This window comes from Acomys minous (genome assembly GCF_964271855.1).
Source record: "Acomys minous genome assembly, chromosome: 9".
NCBI classification, from domain to species: Eukaryota; Metazoa; Chordata; class Mammalia; order Rodentia; family Muridae; genus Acomys; species Acomys minous.
The window spans coordinates 88,304,201-88,324,974 of NC_140490.1; the positions used below are offsets into that span (position 1 = coordinate 88,304,201).

Genomic DNA, 20,774 nt, shown 5'->3' on the forward strand with positions numbered 1-20,774 from the left:
TATGGATCTGAGCTGATACTGGGCCCCTAGTTTCCCCACCCAGACAGAAGTGAAGTCCCTTGGGGCTTCAGCAGCAGCAGCCATCATGGCTGTGTGTGACCTTGAGGCATTCCCTAGCATCTGAAGCTCAGCCTGTGTCTTTCCTATAAAACGGGCAAATATAATCCCAACCTTTCAAGGCTTTTGCGAAGGTTTCAGAACCCATATAAATTGATAAGCCTGGTATTGTTACATTTCTTTTTTTACAAACGTGGGAGCGACAACCTTCACCCATGTCTCTCTAAGTGTGGGTGCTGGTGGTTTCCCTACACTCAACTCCGAGCCTGTCAGGGACAGAAGCTATGATGAGACTGTGTGACACCCTGAAAGAAAACAGAGGGAGGTTTTCTACAACCAACTAGCCAGGCCAAGAGGCCTCACAGTAACTCAGTTACTAGGACAAAGTTGCAGTCCATACCCAAGGTGCTTGGGTGCAGAGTCCTTCTAGCCTAAAAACCATGGGGAAGAGACAAGGCCTGGCTCAGCTGAGGGATTGCAGGGCGGCCTTGGGGTAGGGGTGGTGGGGGTGTCCCTGGGTTCGCATTGGACAAGAAGGGCATCCGATCCCCACGCTCTCGAGTCGTCTCCCCGCGCTCCCCTATGCTCCCTCTCCGCCCAGGTGGGGCTGGCGCTCAGCAGAGTGCTCAGGGTCCCCCGCCTGCTGACTCCACTCGAGGGTAGCCGTGGCATTAGGAAGCTCGGCCACCCCGACAGCCGCGCCCTAGCCTCGCCCTGCCCCGCTCCGCCCGCCCTCCGCGGGGTCGCGGCGAAGGGAGGAGGGGCGGCGGCCAGCTTGCGTGGCAGGCGCTCCGGCTGGGCTCGGCCTCCCTTCCCGGGAGGCGGGGTCGGCGCCGCGGCGGCGGCGGAGCCAGGCCCCCTCCTCCTTCCGCGGCCGGCCTCCTTCCTCGTCGCCCCACGCTCCCGGCCGCTCCGACGCCGCCGCCGCTCCCGCGTGCCGCCCGCGCAGCCCCCCGCGGGAGCCCGAGCCAGCGTCCCGGGCCGCGCGCCCCCGGCTTGCCCATCCTGCCGCGCAGCCGCTGCCGCCGCCGCCGCCATGCCCTCGGCCAAACAAAGGGGCTCCAAGGGCGGCCACGGCGCCGCGAGCCCCTCGGACAAGGGCGCCCACCCGTCGGGCGGCGCGGATGACGTGGCGAAGAAGCCGCCGCCGGCGCCGCACCAGCCGCAGCCGCCGGCGCCGCACCAGCCCCAGCACCCGCAGAATCAGGCGCACCGGGGCGGCCACCGCGGCAGGTCCTCGGCTGCCGCCGCCGCGTCCTCGGCGTCCTGCTCGCGCAGGCTCGGCCGGCTGCTCAACTTTCTCTTCTACCTCGCCCTGGTGGCGGCGGCCGCCTTCTCTGGCTGGTGTGTCCATCACGTCCTGGAGGAGGTCCAGCAGGTCCGGCGCGGGCACCAAGACTTCTCCCGTCAGAGGGATGAGCTGGGCCAGAGCTTGCAGGGCGTCGAGCAGAAGGTGGGTACCCCAGCTTTGACTGCGTCGGGATCCCACTCCTGCCCTCCCTGAAGGGAATCTTGTCCTTTCCTGCCCAGGCCCTGTCGCAAGAGCTGGAGACCCCAGCTTCGTAGTAGCCAGGGCGGTCCTAGACCCGCTTTTGTTAATGGTCGTGGAGAGGGATAGAGCAGGGCAGGGTGTGAGGATGGTCAGACCATCGGGGGGTGGGTGGGCCAAGAGCCTGTCACAGGACATTAGCGGTGACCTGTAAGGGAGCCGGGCAGGCTCTACCGAGCCCATTCTTTTTGCATTAGGGACCGCTGAATGGGCAGCGTTGCCTGAAAAGGAGGCTGGAAGGGAAACCGGAGCATCCCTGAAAGCCTTTGGTTAAGGCTTTACCTTGGCTCTTGCCAGTGGGAGTCATCTGAGCCAGTTTTTAATAGACCCAGAGCTTTTGGGGGGCGGGGAGGGGGGAAGAGGAAAAGCTAGGGAGCTTAGTCATTTACTAAGTTCAGATGAAATGATGTCTATCTTTAGGTCCCTTGTCCTTAGCTGGACCAGTGAGCCCATGTGGGCCTTTGAAGTAGCCTACTCCATCCAGCTTTAGAGGAAACATAAGGCCAAAGATGATTAGGTCACGTGTTCGAGGTGTGTAGACGGCTTACTCGTGTGTTTTATTTTCTCCTCTGAAGAGTTAACCCTGGAGGGAGGAAGGGGGGGGGGCTGACAAATTTTGACCATTATTGAGGTTTAGAGACGTAAAAATGAGTCGACGAAGACACCTCCCCCGCCCCCACAGCTGCTTTAAGTTGCATCTTGTATGAGAAAGTCTGGGCCACTTCTTGATGAAGGATTCCCCCATTGAGCTGTTTCAGGCAGGAGTGACTGGACCCAGCTCCCAAGACAAAAATGGTTTAGTTTCCGCCCTTCCAGGCGGAATTGTGGCCTCGTGTCTTCTCCATATCCTCCACCCACGGCCCTTGCTCAATGAAACTCAGTTGCCGGACGGAAAAAAAAAAATCCCGCCACTTTCTGCGCCTGGAACCTCCTTTTTCCCAGCATGCTGCTTGCCAGGCCAAGTCTGTACTTCTGTTGAGTGTGCAGCTACTAGGAATTTCTTCCCAAGACTGGAAGAGCAACCGGAATGAGTCAGCCCGCCAGTGGTTTAAGCCAAGGGAGGTGACTTATGTGAGGGAATCAAGTAAGCAGTCCTGCTCTGCCTGATACACGGTGGATCATCCTAAAAACATAAGACACCCCCCCTCCCCCAGGAGGCTGATCCCTAGCCCCTGTTTCCTCTCTTCCATCCACCCACTTGGTAATCAGTCATAATATTTATTGAAGCCCGGTAGTTGGGTGGCTCTGTGTGGGCCCTGAGGAGGACATGGAGAAGAAGAAGAAGGCATGAATCAAGCCTGTGAAACAACTACACTAAGTAGCTTTCAGCGGTGGGTAACTTACACACACACTTCGGGGGCGGGGAAAGGGCTTGTTAAATTCCCCTGGGGCTGTGTCTGGGCGGTTGGGATGGTGCCAGCCACTAGAGCTGTTGGGAGAAGGAATGTGAAGAGCATTGGGGTACGGCTAACGCGCAGTCTCAAATATGCCTGAAGGACAGAAAGGCAGCTAGCCTTCCTGCGACAGAGTGACTGACATTCAGGAAGTGCAGGGGAAGTTGGAGACTGAGGCCCAAATCGGGGGGGGGGGGTGTCTTGAATCCAGATTGAAGAAATTGGGTGGCATTTTCCTGTGCCGCCTTCCCGCCTCTCTGTGGGTCTCACTCCTTCCCTGTCACAGTTGTATGCAAATCACTTTCCTCTCTGAGCCTCAGTTTCTCTCTCTCTCTTTTTTTTCCCCCAGCTAGAGGAAGGAACCGCCAAGATCTGTAAGAATTGTCAGGGTGGGGAGGAGGGCAGGAAGATGGAGATTGCCCAATCAGTAGAGGGCCTGCTGTGGAAACATTAAGACGCGAGTTCAGATTCCTAGGGCCCATGTGAAAAGCTAGGCCTGCTAGTCCACACTTGAAATCCCAGGGTTGGGGAGGCACAGGCGGGAAGACACCTCTGGAGTTTACTGGCCAGCCGGTCTAAGCCAGACCAGTGAGTTCCACCTCTAGGAAGAGCCGTGTCAACGTCTGGCCTTCACATGAATGCATAGCCAACGCCACACCACACGTTCACAGGAACATGTACTCCGCACACCCGTGCACAGGCTTTCCAAGAATCCTCGTGCCTCCAAAGCTGTTGATATAGTAGCCACCCTTAAAAAGATTTAATGGTGTGACCAGGTCCAGGGCTTCAGAACGGGGCCAGGGTGCAGTTCACCGGCCGGCCAGCCCCTAGATAAGCCTCTCTTGTTCCTGGTCCGTCTTAAGGCCATGTAATGCTATAGCAAGAGTAGTTGAGGCTGGTAGGGACAGCTCGTGAGAGCGAGTTCTGTACGGCTTCTTGCTTCTCCGCTTGGTTCTGTGAAGGGGAGCTGGGGCTTTTCTTTAGGTGGTTGGCAACCTCTGTTTATCATGCATGACGCCTTTAATCCCAACGCTCGGGAGGCAGAGGCAAGTGGATCCCTGTGAGTTAGTTCGAGGTCAGCCTGGTCTACAAGGTGAGTCCAGAACAGCCAAGGCTACACAGAGAAACCCTGTCTCGAAAAACCAAAAACCGACCAACCAACTAAAACAAAACCCAAAAATTCTGGGATTTTGATGCTGGGCTCCACCACTAACATCCTGGTAATGCATTGACGCACAGTAAGTGCCTCTATTGACTGTTGGCCCTTAATCAGTAGCATTAGCCTGTCCATCCTTACCCCAGCAAGGCTCTGTGAAGGCAGGGATGGAGTTCTAGCCTTAACTTTTGTCTCTGCTGTTTTACCCATCACCTCCTACACAGTGGACATCCCGCATGCACCAGGAGAGAACAGACATCCAGTGTAAATTAATTGTCATGAGCTCTTTGTGCGTAACGCCGAACGACGACAGCTCCCTTCGCAGGGAGACGCTGGGTTCCTTTTGGGGGGGGTTGGTAATAGTGCTCTGATCGAAATCACTTCCAGGCCACTTGTAGAGAGCCAACCTGGGATTCAATAGAAGCTGGGCCCGCCCAAGCTCTATCAGGCGTTGCTCTGAATTCCTTCATTCTTTTGGTCCATTGAGAAAACGCTGAAAGTAACCTGTCGTGTTGCAGGTGCTGGGCTCGCCCACTCCTGCTTCTATTTTAAGTGCTGTGCTTAGAACAGGCAGACATCGAGATTTACTAACCCAGTTTTAGAGGTCACCTCTCTCTAGCACCTTCTCAGTAGTCTAGTCTGTCTGTCTCAGATTTTATTCAGCTGGGGAGGGAAATTATCTACTTGCTGGACTCCCACCCCACCCCCGAGAACCCCGTTCTAATCTACCTTAAAAACGACAGCTGCGTGGAGACAGAAGAGACGTGAGACACCGACCCCCATTTGCTAACGACCTGGGACTCAGGAAATGATTATAATTTCGAGTTCCTAGGGCAGTTACTTGGTGGGCATATGCTGCGGCCACCGTAGCCTGTCTGCAGACCCACTGTGTTCTCAGTTTCTCGCCTTTTGAGTCGAGTAGAAGATGCTGCCGTGGATCCCCAAGCCTCTGAGGAACTTAGGATAAAGCTCTCCCGTGACAGAGACACTAGCTGCTGTGCGCTGCATGGCCACCGAGTGGTAGACACAGCTAAGCCGTTGTGTTTAAACTCACTTAGTTCTTACGGTGACAATCAGTGTGAATCAGGTACTATTTTTGTCCTGCCTCATGGCCAAGGAAACTGAGACGCAGACAGACTATGTAACTTGTCCAGGATCAAACAGCAGCAGAGCATTAATCTAAGATTTGTCTACCTAGGTCTGGATCCAGAGCCCTCGTTTTATTTATTGTTCTCACTTAGGGGAGGGGGTGTAAGATGGTGTTCCATGTACCCCAGGCCAGCCTCAGACTCACTGCGTAGCCTAGAATGACCTTGAACTTCTGCTTTATCTATCTCTACCTTCTCAGTGCTGAGATTATATGCATGGGCCACCAGACCCAATTTATTACGTGCCAGGGTTTGAACCTAGGACCTTATGAATGCTAGATAAGCAATCTATTTGACGCCCTTGTACTGTTTTTCCCTTGAGAGAACACTGCCACCCCTCCTCAATGTTTACTTTTATTTTATTTTATTTTATTTATTTATTTTTCCAGAGCTGAGGACCGAACCCAGGGCCTTGCGCTTGCTAGGCAAGCGTTCTACCACTGAGCTAAATCCCCAACCCCTACTTTTATTTTATGTGTTTGTGTGTTGTGCCTGCATGTAGGTACTGTGTGCATGCTCGGTGCCCGAGGAAGCCAGAAAAGGTCATCAGATCCTATGGAACTAGCGTTACAGATGTTGTGAACGGCCATGTGGTTGCTGGGAATTGAACTCAGGACCTCTGGAAGGGCAGCCAGTTCTCTTAACCACTGAGCCATCCCTCCTGCCCCTGAAAACTCTTAAACTTAGTTTAAATCAGCATCTCAGTCTTCCTCCCTTTTTGAAATACATTTAATTGTTGCCTGTTAATGGCATCGTTTATCCCGCAGAGCCCTCCACACTGGATTTAGCTGGTAACGACTCCATAGCATCGTAGCAGGTCTCCTCTATATGTTCCAGAAATGGATCGCTGGACCAAAGGGCTTACAGGGTCAAGGCTACACTCTGGGACTCCTTTTCTTCTTTCCTTTATTTATTTAATTTTATTTATTTATTTGTTTATTTAATTTATTTCACCACACGCTACAGGTGTCACATGAAGACAAGGCCTAGGTTCCTGACCAGCAAGTCCTCTGTCCCCCAGTGTGTCCACGCTGAACCTAGTTCGGAGTGTTGTAGCAACAAAGAAAGTCACAGCGTGTTCACAAAAGCCAGAGTGTCCCTAAAGAGTCACCGGGCCCAATGCTCGTATGTCCAGGGCAGGCAGTGACTTGCCAAAGACCACACAGCTGGAAGGGACAGGCCCAGACCTGGAGACTTGGTCGTCTCAACTTTGTGCCTAGCGTCTCCATGTGCCTCAGGCTCTTTCCTGAGAAAATGTGTGACATGACACACAGCAGCAAGAGCTACAAGGCCAGCCCAGAGTGGCAGAGGGAGGGAGGTGGGCAGGGAGGGAAGAGAGAGAAAAGACACTGTGAGAATGAGACCGTCCTGAGTGGCCCTAACTACAAAGTTCACTAGTAGACCCACTCGGGCGTACCTGTTCTCAGGGGCTGAGCTACGTCCTCACCGTGTGTCCTCACCTTGTGTCAGCTCTGTGTCCCTGTGTGCTGTATTCACTGATGAATGGCTGTTGGGCCTGTGCTGGTCTGAGCAGCTCCAGGCCTCCCTCACCCTGTGGCCCACCTCATCGGCCTGCCGGTCATTGTCCATCCATGGCTAGTCGCTTTGGCTGAGAGATGATAGCGGTTGAGAGAGGCAGGTGGACCATGCTGACTGGTCAGGTGTGGGTGGCGAGCCGACCCGGGAGTACCTGGAGGGGCCCTGCAGTTGGTGGTCATCACAACCGTTGAATAAAACCACCTTTGGAAGGCGATTGCTGGCAAGGCAGAAAACAGTGGTAGCGGATACAGTCCATCACGCCAACTGTTGGTTCCCTGTGGCTAACATCTGGATTTTTGGGGGGTTTTAGGTACAGTCTCTGCAAGCCACCTTTGGGACTTTCGAGTCCATCCTGAGGAGCTCCCAGCATAAGCAGGATCTCACGGAGAGAGCCGTGAAGCAAGGCGAGTCCGAGATCAACCGCATCAGCGAAGTTCTGCAGAAGCTGCAGGACGAGATCCTCAAGGACCTGTCGGACGGGATCCACGTGGTGAAGGATGCTCGGGAGCGGGACTTCACATCGCTGGAGAACACGGTAGAGGAGCGCCTGACGGAGCTCACCAAGTCCATCAATGACAACGTCGCCATCTTCACCGACGTGCAGAAGAGGAGCCAGAAGGAAATAGACGACGTCAAGGCCAAAGTTTCCTCCCTGGAAGAATCCAAGGGGGATCGCCGTCAGGACCTGAAGGTTCTGGAGGAAGCCGTGAAGGAGGTGCAGGCCTCTGTGACGTCCAGGGAGAGGGACATTGAAGCCTTGAAGAGTTCCCTTCAAACCATGGAGTCTGACGTCTACACAGAGGTCCGGGAGCTAGTGAGCCTCAAACAGGAGCAGCAGGCGTTCAAAGAGGCGGCCGACGCAGAGCGCCTGGCTTTGCAGGCCCTCACGGAGAAGCTGCTGCGGTCCGAGGAGGAGTCCTCTCGCCTCCCAGAGGACATAAGGAGGCTGGAGGAAGAGCTGCAGCAGCTGAAGGCTGAGGCCCGTGGGCCAGAGGAGGGCACCGTCTCCAAAGACTCCAAAGCCTTGGATGAGTTCCAGAGGCAGGTGGAGGGCCTGGGTGACCGACTTCGGTACGTGGAGGATGGAGTCTACTCCATGCAGGTGGCTTCTGCGCGCCACACCGAGAGCCTGGAGTCGCTGCTGTCCAAGAGCCAGGAGTACGAGCAGCGCCTGGCTGTGCTGCAGGAGCATCTGGAGAGCCCGGGGTCTACATCCGACCTGGCCAGCACAGTGAGGAGCCTGGGGGACACCCAGCTGACGCTGTCCAGCGACCTGCGGGAGCTGAAGCAAAGCGTGGGTGAGCTCCCCAGTACTGTGGAGTCACTGCGAGGGCAGGTGCGCTCGCTGCTCAGCCAGGACCGAGCCCTGCCTCCTCAGGACTTCCTGGACAGACTGTCCTCCCTCGACAACCTGAAATCCTCAGTGAGCCAGGTGGAGTCGGACTTGAAAATGCTCAGGACTGCCGTGGACAGTTTGGTCGCCTACTCCGTCAAAATCGAAACCAACGAGAACAACCTGGAGTCGGCCAAGGGCCTGCTGGATGACCTGAGGAGTGACTTGGATAGGTTGTTTGTGAAGGTGGAAAAGATCCACGAGAAGATCTAAAGGAACTGCGCGCGTAGGGTACAAGTTTATAGTCCAGTTTCTTACGACCAAAAAATCCAAACAGACAGACAGACAAAAACCCATTGTTTTCTCCCAGGTGCCCTCTCCCCCTTCCTGCCCCTCCCCCATGGAAAGCAGCAGCAGCAGCACCACTACCACCACCGCAGGGTGTTCTCTGCCCGGGTTAATTTATTTTTTTTTCCAGTTATTCCCACACACTTTTGGTTTCTTTAAACAAACAAACAAACAAACAAACAAACAAAAACCCCTGTTTCTGCTTTTGGTTTGGCTTCCAGAAGGGCCAAGCCCTGTGCAGAACAGGGTGGGTTTTAGAAGGGATGTGTCTCCTGTGAGGAAGATGACAGTGGCTGTGACTGGGGACTGTCAGAAAAGTAGATTAACCTAAAAACAAAACAAAACAAAAACAACCAAAAAAGAAAGAAAGAAAGAAAGAAAAAAAAATCCTGTCTGGCCAACAGATTTATAGTAAAATATAACAACAAAAAAAACGAATGGTAGGGCTGGGGTGGCATTTTCTTTTTAATTGTCTTTAAGGAAAATTAATTTTACTTAAAAAAAAAAAATACTCCTGGCCAGAGTTTCTTTGAGCTGTCTCTTACTTGTCTTCCATTTAGAAGTGGTTAAAAAACAAAAAACAAAAAACAACTCGTAGATGCCAGCTCTGAATGGGCAGAGGAGAAAAGCCCTCGCCCGGCCACTCCAGAACCTTCTGTTTGAGGGTCACTTTCAGAGGTGTGGTCTCTTTCTGTTCTCCAATCTAATGCTATGGAAGGTAACTATGCAAACTCAGGAGGTCCTGAACGAGAAGGCACAGGCCCCGCCCCCCCTCCCCCCCCAGGCCCAGTGCCCTTCTGTTCCTGGTGACCCACCCGCATCACCACATTAGGAGGGGTCACCAGGTACCTCTGTGATCTAGAGGGGAGGAAGGGAGGTCTTGGGTTGTGATGTCATGATTTGGGCGTCTCCCTGGGAGGTGTAGGCCAGATCTTTCTGTCTTATCACAGGACTCCTGAAGAGGTCTGGTGCCGTCTGGCCCCGTCTGTCAGTGACGGTTTTGTGCACTGTATTGCTGTCACTGTTCTCTTTTTAACTTTGCCCTTTGAGCTGTCTTGCCTTTCATGGTTGCCTTGCCCTCTCCACTTCTCCTACCCTCCCCACCCCCACCCACCCACAAAAGGGAAAGAAAAAAAATTTAAAAAACAAAACAAAACATAAAAAGCTGAAAAGAAAAAATGAGGTTAGTTTACTGTGAAATGAACTGTATGGCTTATTTACAGTATTTTTAATTCTTAATAAACACTTGAGCTTTGTTATGACGTTTTCAGAGCTGATGGATTCCGACAATGTATTAATAATGGTATATTTCACTAGCTTGAAGCATTCGGGACTAAGAAAATTGGTTAAGTTTTCCATTTTTAAGACATTTTAAAATGTAAAAAAATTTTAAAGTGTTTGTTTTCCGGGGGAGGTAGTGTGTGTTACGGCACACGTGCGGAGGTCAGGGATCTAAGGCGGATTGTCAGACTCCATTCCTGCAGGAACAGACTTTTGTTGGTCTATTATTATTATTATTATTATTATTATTATTATTATTATTATTATTTTGGTTTTCTAAGGCAGGTTTCACAGGTGTGCGCACCACTAGCAGGTCTATTATCAGTTCCTAGTACTTACTTAAGGTCTCAGCCTGACTACCTGTTAGTTCCTTCCTCAGGGATGTGGGTGAGGCTAAGAGACTGGCCCCAGCCTTTGGGAGACTCCCTCCCTGGTTCTAGCTTGTGGTCAGGGATGCTCAAAAGGATATCAGAAGTGGAAGAAGAAAAGTAATGGGGGGGGGGGCGGGTGGTCATCGAACGTCTTTCAAGGAACAATTTGTCTTAGAACTCCCCTCATCATCTTGCTAATTGAATCTCTTTCCTGACTGAGCTGTAACTCACATAGGAGTACTGCAGTTTGTAAAGCCCCTTGAGACATAGAAAATGGGCTGTCCCTGGTGACTTCCCCGGTGACTTCCTGTGAGGTTTGCACCATCCTGGAGTGGCGACCTAGGAGATGCCTTGGGGGAACTTGGCCGACTTCATCTCCCTGGTGCACTTCCTTTTAAAACCTCATCTGTGACCATGATGCCAGGCAAGTCCATCTTTTGTTTCCTCCCGATCCCTTTTTCCTCAGCAAAAGATAACTGTAGCCGTACTTTTTGGCTACTTTATTGGGTTCTTTCTCCCTTCTCCACCCCAACCCCTGCCAGCCCCCAACACTAAGTAGGTGAGAGAGAGGGTCAGAGGGGAAGGGGCGATAGATCTCTTTTAGACTACTTCCTGCTGATTAGGGGCATCTAGTTCCTAGGGGCAAGTCCAGTCTTCGTCTTCAGGATATCTCCAACCAGCAACCATCAGCAAAAGTAATCCAGCAGCAACAGTGACAGCAGTGGGGGTAGGGCATGGGGCAGTAACAGCCACCGCCTCTCTTGGGGCTCTGGCAACTTTATACCCTCTCAAGAGTCTGCAGAATTCCAAATGTGAACTATCACCCCTGCCAGAGCATGAAATCCCAGCACTCGGGAGGCAGAGGCAGGTGAATCTCTGAGTTCGAGGTCAGCCTGGTCTACAAAGGACAGCCAAGGCCACACAGAGAAACCCTGTCTCACAAAACAAAAAGCAAAACAGAACAAACAAACAAACAAACCAAATACACATTCACCTAACATAACCGGGATTTTAAAGGAACCGAAATCCTCACCACAGCTAGCACAGTTCGGACCAGTAGCGCTCCCACTGTAACGTGAATCAGTGTCGCCAGGAAACCATGTTAACATAGATTTCGGAGCTGGAGAGATGGCTCGGTAAATAACAGCTTGCTGCCCACGCAGGAGGACCTGGATTTGGATCCCCAGCACCCACCAAAATGCTGGGCATGGCAGCGTGCCCTATAATCCTAATGCTGAGGAAGCAGAGATAGGATGATGTCGGAGGCTCACTGGCCGCCCAGACCGGCTGGATCTAGGCTCACTGAGAGATCCTGTCTCAAAAAATAACGGGAGGAATCGAGGACACCTGGCATCAACTTCTAACCTCTATATGTACACATGCATATGCACCTGTTAGTATGTGTACACACACACACACACACACACACACACACACACACACACACACACACACACCACTCAGGTTGATGGATCCTTTCTGAGACTCTATCACAACCCCCTCCCTCCCTCCTCTCCTTCTGGTCCCACCCTCCCACTCTCTTCTTCCTCTCCCCCCCCCCTTTCTTCCCACCCCAACACATCAAGTCACATCGGGACAAGGCAGCCATGCTACGGGAAAGTGACCCAAAAGCAGAATCTTCAACCGGAAATTTACCCTGCCTACAAGATGTGCAGGGATAAAGATAGAGCAGAGATTGAGGGAATGGCCAAGCAACGCCTGGCCCAGCCCGAGACCCACCCCATGGGAGAGAGCCAACCGCTGACACTATCAATGATACTCTTTTATGCTTGCAGACAGGGACCTAGCGTAACTGTACTGGGAGAGGCTTCATTGAGCAGTGGATCAAAACAGATGCTGAGACCACAGCCAAACATTAGGCAGAGCTCGGGGAGTCTTGTCGGGGAAGAGCCAGGGGAAGGATAGAAGGACCTGGAGGAAACAGTAGCTCCACAAGACCAAGAGAGTCAACTGACTTAGACCCATGGAGGCTCACAGAGACTAAAGCACCAGCCAAAGAGCATGCGTGGACTGGACCCAGACCCGCAGCTCAGTCTTCATGTGGCTGCCCTAGCAAGTGGAATGGGGGCTGTCTCTGACAGATTTCCATTTCTAACAGGCCTCTGTCATCTCTTCTACTGATGGTCTGGGACTCACAGTCTGAGAAGCACTGGATCAGATAGTTCATAAGTTTCAAATCTGAGGGCAAAACTAAACTTGTATGGTGCTAAGCATTTATTTCCACCTACGAAACTGGGTATGGAAGGAGGTAGCTATAGGTTAAAAGACACCACGTTTATAGTTCGTAAGCCCAACTCAGTATTTTTTTCACAAGAATATGATGAATAAATAAATATACTAAGCACCTTTTTATGGCCAATATAAATAGTGCAAAAGTCATTTCTTTTTTTCTTTTTGGAAATTTACTTATATTTTTAATTATATTTATAAATCTTTTGCCTGTATGCATTTATGTACACCACATGGGTGCCTGGTGCCAATGGATGCCCTGGGTCTGGAGTTGAGGGTGGCTGTGCTGCTATGTGGGTACTGGGAATTGAACCTATGTCCTCTGCAAGAGCAACATGTGCTCCTAACTGCTGAGCCATCTCTCCAGCCCTTTTAAATGCATATCCATCTGCGCCATTTGCTATCTGCATAGCGTTATTTCTTAAATCTCTATGCCAGGCCAGACCGCTAAGATACCAATCTGGTTTTCAACTACTACCTAGAGACTTCTCTCTCCATCTGTCTCACTTGGTTGCAGAACCAGGGTCTCATCCCTCACATATACATGGGGAACCAGAGTCCCCACGTCATTTTAGCCACATCTCAGGAGTTACCTGCTTCCCGACTCTTCTCTTCCTGTGCTGGGTGGTTTTATTTCAACTGGACGCAAACTAGAGTCATCGGAAAGGAAGGATCCTCACTTGAGGAAAAAAAAAAAAAGCCTCAATAAGACCGACAAGTCTGTAGGTCATTTTCTTAGTGATGGATGGAGGAGGGCCCAGCCTATCCCTGGTCGAGTGGCCCTGATTTCTATAAGAAAGAAGAATGAGCAAGCTAAAAAGAGCAAGCAAGGAAGCAGCACCCCTCCATGGCTTCTACATCAGCTCCTGCCTCCAGGGTCCTGCCCTGCCTAAGTTCCCGCCCTCACTGCTTTTTGATGACGAACTGTTTGTTATATGGAACTGGGAGTGACATAAAAGCCGTTCCTCCCTAAGTCATTTCATGACAGCAGTGATAACCCTAGCTGGGACACACACATCCTTTCCTGCATCCCTAGGGTTGAAGGCCCAACACGTCATCCTCTTTACCCTGTCTCCCCTTTACTCTCTTAATCCAGGGGCGGGGCTAAGCTCTAGCAGCTGCCCCTCACTTAACTTTTTGTTGATCAAACTCACCCAAGTTAAGAGAGAAACTTGGTTCATGCTTTACGATAGTGGGTGGGTGGGGGACACCACTCTGCTGGACACGGTGGAGATTCCAGGAGACCGAGTGCAAGACAGATGGGTTCCTGCCTTCACTGTGATCTTGGTCCAGTGGGGAGATGGGCATTAAATGAAGAAATGGCTAGATAGACGTGAAGACACGAGTGTGCTGCAGGATCAGGGGTAGCCTCCACAGTGGCCTTCCTGCCTTTGTCCTTGGGGATGTCACAGAACATCATGACCAGCACAGCCTTTCCCGGGTATAAGTCTGTCTGTCTGTCTCCCCTTCCCTCCCCTTCCCACAAAATCATCTACATTTGCCTTTGGCTGCATGCATGACCAGACTCTGGTGTGGCTTAAAAGCAAGTTCCCCACTGGCCGGCTCCTGCCATCAGCCCGCTCTTTTGGAATCTCAGCTTGAAGCTGTCTTCCCGCACCCCTTGCTGTGACACCTCCCTTCTTTTCTAGTCAGCTGGCTCCACCCTTGAACCTAAACCTTAAGCTAACTTGAATGCTCCACCTAGAATCCCACACCCCAGGCTGCTGGTCAGAAGGCTACTCCCTTCTGCGTTACAGGACTTGCATGGCTGCTTTCTTGCTGAACGGCACCCTCCACGTTTGGGTAGGCTTGGCTTTCCTGTCTGTATCCCCAGACAAGTCACCATGCTTGGTCCCAGAAGTAGTACCAAGTTAACACTTCCTGAGTACTAGTTATGCACAGTTATTCTTCTAAAGGCTTTACAACAGCCATTCAGGAAGGCACTATGATTAGCGTGCGTGCACTTGAGCGCGCGCACACACACACACCCTTTGCCAAAGAGGTTAACTAATTTGTTCAAAATACTTCCTGGTCATAGTAACTGGTAAGCCAAGTTCCCCCACTCAATGATTTATTATAAAAATGAAAAGTTGAAGACTATTTAGTTACCATATATATCAATGTCTATGCCATCTTTAAAAAGGAACACTTTGGGCTGGGTGTGGTGGCGCACACCTTTAATCCCAGCACTCCGGAGGCAGAGGCAGGTGGATCTCTGTGAGTTCGAGGCCAGCCTGGTCTACAAAGTGAGTCCAGGACAGCCAAGGCTACACAGAGAGACCCTGTCTCAAAAAAACACAAAACAAAACAAAACAAAACAAAACAGGAACACTTTATGTTTACTTAGGTGTGTGTGTGTGTGTGTGTGTGTGTGTGTGTGCATGACACATGTCCAAGTACCTTCAGAGGCTAGAAGAAGAAGGTGTCAGGTTCCCTGGAGTTATGGGTGCTTGTGAGCTGGCCAAGGTGGGTGCTGGGGACTCTTCAGCCCTCAATTACCCCCATGATCCTCTCTGTATGTGAGAACATTTCCTAATTAAAATGTGTGTGTATGCACGTGTGTGTGTGTCTAGGGGGTGTGTGGGTCTTACTATGTAGCCTCAGGCTGGTCTTGAACTAACAGTAGTCCTCCTGCTTCAGGCAAGTTTTAGGATTTCAGCTGTACGTCAAGACAATTGGCCTTCCGGTCAGTTTTTTAAAAGGAAGAAACAAAGACAACCCACACTTTTAATACAGAAGTGTAGATGAGAGAACCCATGATGGCCAAGTCATGTCAGTCCCATGATTACATGATTACACGCTACAGACCATGCAAATTGCACAGTTAAGATTAAAGGGGCTCGAATTTACCCCCCCCCCCACTTTTCCAGATGGGGAGGCAACCTCAGAGAGAGGAAGTTGTTCACCCAAAACTGCCAAACCAACTGGTTCGGGAGACAGAGGGCTTAGTTCCTCCTTCCTGATCCCTTGTTTTGGGCCCATCCCAGCCTAAGCAAAGATTGGAAATGCCTGAGAGCAGACCCGCTCAGAGCAGCTGGGAAAGGTGGGGCACTTCCCCCTGGGCTGTGCAAGACCAGTGTGTCGGGTTCCTGGCTCCGTGAGCAAGACCCGTTGGGCAATGGGCCTGTGGTGAAAGCACAAGCCACTGTGCTCGATGGAGCTCTTGCTAATGGTCTGTGGAAATCCATGTTGCACACTGGGCAGCTTCCCCTGTATGGGATGTGTGCTCTCGTGGGAGTCTGTCTTAGAACTTTCCCCAACCTCTCATTGGCTTGGTTGGCTGTCATGGGGAAGGGGAGTTCCCAAGTGAGCAGCATGGTGGAGGCTGGGGAAGGGTCCTGGTCTGCCAGGCTGAGCTGCTCTGGATAATGAGCCCGCTTTCTGGGTCCCCATCCATATTTCTCCCTGCAAAGTAAAGAGAGAGATTAAAAAAAAAAAAATATGACATCCGATCTTTCTCAGTCCCAGTTCTCCTTGACTTTGTCACCTGCCCCAATTCTTCTGGAGTTTCCTGAGGATGACAGGACTGGGGAGGAGGGGTGGAAGTTTTCTGGGGAGGATGGTGAAGACTGGGTGGGTTGGTGGAACGCTGAGGAGGACGGGTGGAAGGGAAGGAGGGGTGGAGGGTGGGGAGGATGGTAAGTGGCTGGGGAGGAGGTGGAGGGCTGGGTGTTAGCATACCTGCCCTCCCCCCAGCTGCCCAGCAACCTATGACATCATCACCTGCCCCCCATTAGGTGTGCCAGCTGCCCAGGCTACAAAAGGAACAAACCTACCTCATCTCTCTCTCTCTCTCTCTCTCTCTCTCTCTCTCTCTCTCTCTCTTTCTTCCTTTTCCTCTTCCTCTTTGCTTCCTCTTCCTCTCTCTTGTCACCCCCCCCCAACTCTCTCTCTCTCCCAACTTTTCCCTTGGGGCACCCCTCCTCCTTTCCTGCTCGTCTCCACTTTTCCATATTATATCTGTTGCCTGGCATCTCGTTTTTAATCATTACCCTGGGGGAGGGGTTAGTGGAGGGCTAGGGAGGAGTTGGGCAGCTGGGGAGGATAGAGGAAGGCTAGGGAGGAGGGATGGAAGGGTGGAGATTGGCCGTATCCCTACAGGGTTGAATGGCTTTTGTCCGAACCAAGGCCCTATTTCCACCAGAGACTGACACACAGTACTCAACAAACAGCTTCTTTCTCCAAGGGGGTGAAGTGGGTGAAGTCTGTTCACTTTGAGACGATGCCTGACGATACATCAGTTAAATTTTTAACGGTGCGCTAGCTCTTGAAAAAAAAAATTTTTTTTTTTTTTCTGTTTTAGGGAGTATGATGTTCAGCGTCAGGGGAGAATGTGGCGCCATCTACTGTCTGATCCTGGGATCACAGGAATGGTATCTTCAGCTCCTTGTACGATAACAGACACCCCCAAGCCTACTATTTAAAGAGACTTACATGTGCACTTTTCTGTGACACAAACACGTTTTATAACACATGTACGGTCCCCCTCACTAATTCCCTTTGGAAACTTAATGATAAAGGGGCTTGTTCATATGAATCTTTGGAACACCGGCTCTTAGGACCTTTCTTTCCACATCTACCTCGCCTGGAAGGGCGGGCTGTGATACCTCCATGCTAACTTCCCATGATTGTCAATGTCTTACACCTCACACCCCGGGTGGGACATATGTGCTATCTTGCACAGCTCAGGTGATCATCCTGGGGAATGGGTGTCTCTGATAAAAAAAAAAATTGCTTCCTAATACACCCAGGATGTAAGCCCGCAAGCTCGCCCTGTGTACCCCATATTGGTACCCGAGGAACTGCATTCTGAGTTCCAACCCCAGCCATATCTGTATCAATCCATCGGCCAGTAAGAAAGTTTCATGTAGTCTGTGCCTCAGTCTCCCCACTTACAAATGGACTTGCCGCCATAGCACCTACTTACTAAATGGCGTTGTTCTATAAGGTTTGAAGAAGTTTCTAAATCTCTTTGCTTAGGACATAATATACTTGGTAAATGGTACTTAACAGTTGACCATGGTACAGGGAGCTGGGAATACAAAGTTTGTGGGGGGGAAAAAACCTGCCTGCCATAGGTCAGCTAGCTGTATGTTTAGGTTTTGAGTCTGCCCACTCAAGGCCCCTAGAGTCTCACAATTCCCACTACTCACTCACATCGACTTAGGCCTCTGGCTCCTGAAGGCACTTGGAGTTTTTTGATCCTTGCAGTTTCTGAGATGAATACATGGAAATTGTTACCCGAAGAAATGGAAGCTTTGAGCTTTTGTGGGACTCTTTTAAGGCCTGTGATGTCACAGCTTTGTACATCAAAGAACGCTGGGTTTTCTTGTTGTGCTGTGTGGTTTCTCCTGCCAAGGTTGGGCTCTACCAGCTAAGAGTTCAGGCACAGGCAGGGCCTCCCTTGGCCCAACCTGAGCTCTATGTTTTTTTCTTACCAGCTTCCATATTGTTCATCTTCCTCACACCCTTCAGAGGGGAAACTGAGGCTCCAGTAGGCATAAAGGAGTACAAGAGAGAGTGTAGTCTGCAAAGAGACAGCTTGGAGACAAACTCCTACAGTCCCCCAAGGAAGCCCCTGTCAGGCAGGATTCCTAAAAATCCAGTGCCTCCCAGCGGCTGATTCCAGGCTTTTCCAGGAGAGGGCAGTGTAGTGCAGATGACAGGGTGGGGCCAGGCTGCTGGCCTTGATCATACTGTTGGGAAATCTTTGCAACCTGTAAGGTAGATACAGAGCTTGGCCCGGATTCTCCTCATACTCTCCTGGAGTGGAGCATTCTGTAGCCCTGACAGAAGGGAACAAAAGGGAATCAGTCAAGAATTCCAAGGAGACATGAAACAAGGCCAGGCAGTAAGGATGGCATGGCTGGGAAAGTTTTTTGTGGGGGCCCAAATCTCTACAAGTGAATCCAGCAGGCAAGGAAAAAAAATAGCCTTCAGTGGGCTCCCCCAGAGTCACATGTTCCACTTAGGAGGCTTCTCGAGGCGCCCCCAAGTTGTTGTGACTCCAGCAACAAGAGAGTGTGACCTGACCTTTCTTGGGGCAAATGACTAAGCCCAAAGACAGCGTGAAAGATGCAAACACTGCACACGGGTGGGTCCCCATCTCTGCAGTGTGTAATAGTAGGGCTGGTTTTCTTTGGAGATGGAGATTCCTTCCAGAAGTGGCTTGCTGCTGAGCCTGTGGTAGCTTTGGGGTGTCCCTTGGCAGAGATGGAAAGCAAAGTCAGCAGTGAAGGCCTTCCAGGCTTAGCCCAGACAGCCACAGAGTACGTTTGGCTGTGCTTGGAAAATCCCCATTTAAACTTGTTCTTGTATAGACTCTGTTCTCCTTACTGTCGGCCCTTCCTTCTTTTTTCCCTTCCTTCTCTTCTTATTCCCTTTCCTACCTTCGTGTCTTTTTGTCTTATTTTGTGACCTGCTGAGCTTACCCAGCGTGATCTGTGGCTATAGTCATCAATGGGTACACAACCGGAGACAATGACCACCCGTCTTAGTTAGGGGTTTCTATTGCCGTGAAGAGACACCATAGCAACTCCTATAAAGGAAAACCTCTCATTCAGGGCTGCCTTTACAGGTTTGGGGGGTTTAGTCCATTATCATCACGGTGGTGAGAGGCAGCTGAGAGTTCTACATCCGGATCAGCAGGCAGCAGGGAGAGACCGAGACAGAGACAGAGACGAGAGAAAGAAGAAACACAGAAAGAGACTAGGCCTGGTTTGGGCATTTGAAACCTCAAAACCCACCCCTCGTGATAACAAGGACATAACTCCTTTTTTTATTTATTTATTTATTTATTTTTTTCAAGACAAGGTTTCTCTGTGTAGCCTTGGCTGTCCTGAACTCACTTTGTAGATCAGGTTGGCCTCCAACTCCACAATGACCTTCCTACTTCTGTCTCCGGAGTCCTGGGGTTACAAGCATGGGCCACCACACCCAAGTTTAAGGCCACACTCCTAACGGTGCCACTCCCTGGTGACCAAGCATTCAAATCTATGATCCTATGGGGGGGCATTATTATTCAAACCACCACCCTCCTCTCCCCCCACCCCCCCAGAACCGTCTAATATCCAAGAGAAGTTCACTAAGCAGCAAGGAGCAGGGGCCTATGCGTCCCCCTTCCTCACTTCATGATTGACTGTTAACAGGCCCGGTCTTGTGCAGCTCAGTGCAGGAGGCCCAGCTGAAGCAGCTCTAAGATGCTGATTGGCCAAGTCCTGTACAGAAGATAATTATCTCCCAGTCCACACTCCTGCTTTTTTTTTTTTTTTTAATTTTTTTTCACACTCCTGCTTTTTGACCCTTATATTCTTCCCTCCATCTCTTCCTTAATACCCTCTGCGCCCTGGAGTGGGTGAGATAAATGCCCTGCTTAAGGCTGAGCATTTAACCATCACATTAATGAACTGACTAATTAATTAGCCTGCCTCTGCCTCCTGAGTGTCGGAATTAAAGCCATAAGCCACCATGCTCGCCCCTCACATTCTTCTTAGGGCCGTGTGCGTCTCTGGCTCTCTGAATTCACTGCCGTTCACTGCAAAGAGAAGATTCTCTGATTAAGGTTGAGAGTAGCATCTGTCAATGGGTAGAAACAGAATATTTAGGTGGCAGCTGGGTGTCATTAATTTAGTTAAGGAATAGCAGTAAGGTCTGCCCCTAGGGCCTAAGACGCTAAGATTGTTTTTCATTTGTTTGTTTCTGTTGTTGTTGTTTTGAGACAGGGTTTCTCTGTGTAACCGCCTTGGCTATCCTGGAACTCTCTTTCTAGACCAGGCTGGCCTTGAGCTCAGAGATCTGCCTGTTTCTGCCTCCCGAGTGGAATTAAAAGCGTGCACCACTGCACCCGGTCCTAAGATTGCTTTGATTGGCTCTCTTCCTGTGGCCCTGGTCTTGATAGAATGTCTTCTTTTTCAGAGTTGCTTTTTTTTTTTTCGAGACAGGGTTTCTCTGTGTAGCCTTGGCTATCCTAGACTCACTTTGTAGACCAGGCTGGCCTCGAACTCACAGCGATCCACCTGTCTCTGCTTCGCAAGGGCTGGGATTAAAGGCGTGCACTACCACTCGTGGCTTCAGAGTTGCTCTTCTTAAGTCAACACTGTAAGGACTCCATCAGAAGACCAAACGCCCCCCGCCCCCAAATGGAGCCTACTCATCCCCGCCCCCAAATGGAGCCTACTCAAACATAAACTGGGGTGTGAGAACCTAGAATAAGGCCGGGCAGCAGGAAACCGCTCCCTGAACCGCTATCCTAGCACAGCTCTGGACTCCCTGTGAGGGCTAGGAAGGGGGAGAAACAGTATGCTTTGCACAACCTGTTAATACTGTTGGGTGGGGTGGGGGAAGGCTGC

General features: G+C 51.1%; 1 protein-coding gene across 1 annotated transcript; it reads left to right on the forward strand.

Annotated features, from left to right (window-relative positions):
• The first annotated feature begins 945 nt into the window (after window positions 1-945).
• On the forward strand, window positions 946-9,786 carry CKAP4 (cytoskeleton associated protein 4). Its single transcript, XM_084796240.1, has 2 exons — window positions 946-1,510; window positions 7,154-9,786. Exons 1-2 carry the CDS (start codon window positions 1,094-1,096, stop codon window positions 8,447-8,449), a joined length of 1,713 nt encoding a protein of 570 aa, XP_084652366.1. The 5' UTR covers window positions 946-1,093; the 3' UTR covers window positions 8,450-9,786.
• Window positions 9,787-20,774: the final 10,988 nt, after the last annotated feature.

Coding starts and splice junctions, on each gene's coding strand:
- CKAP4 (XM_084796240.1), top strand. CDS start 1,094: ATGCCCTCGGCCAAACAAAGGGGCTCCAAGGGCGGCCACGGCGCCGCG. Junction 1,511..7,153: donor TGCAGGGCGTCGAGCAGAAG/GTGGGTACCCCA, acceptor GGGGGGTTTTAG/GTACAGTCTCTGCAAGCCAC.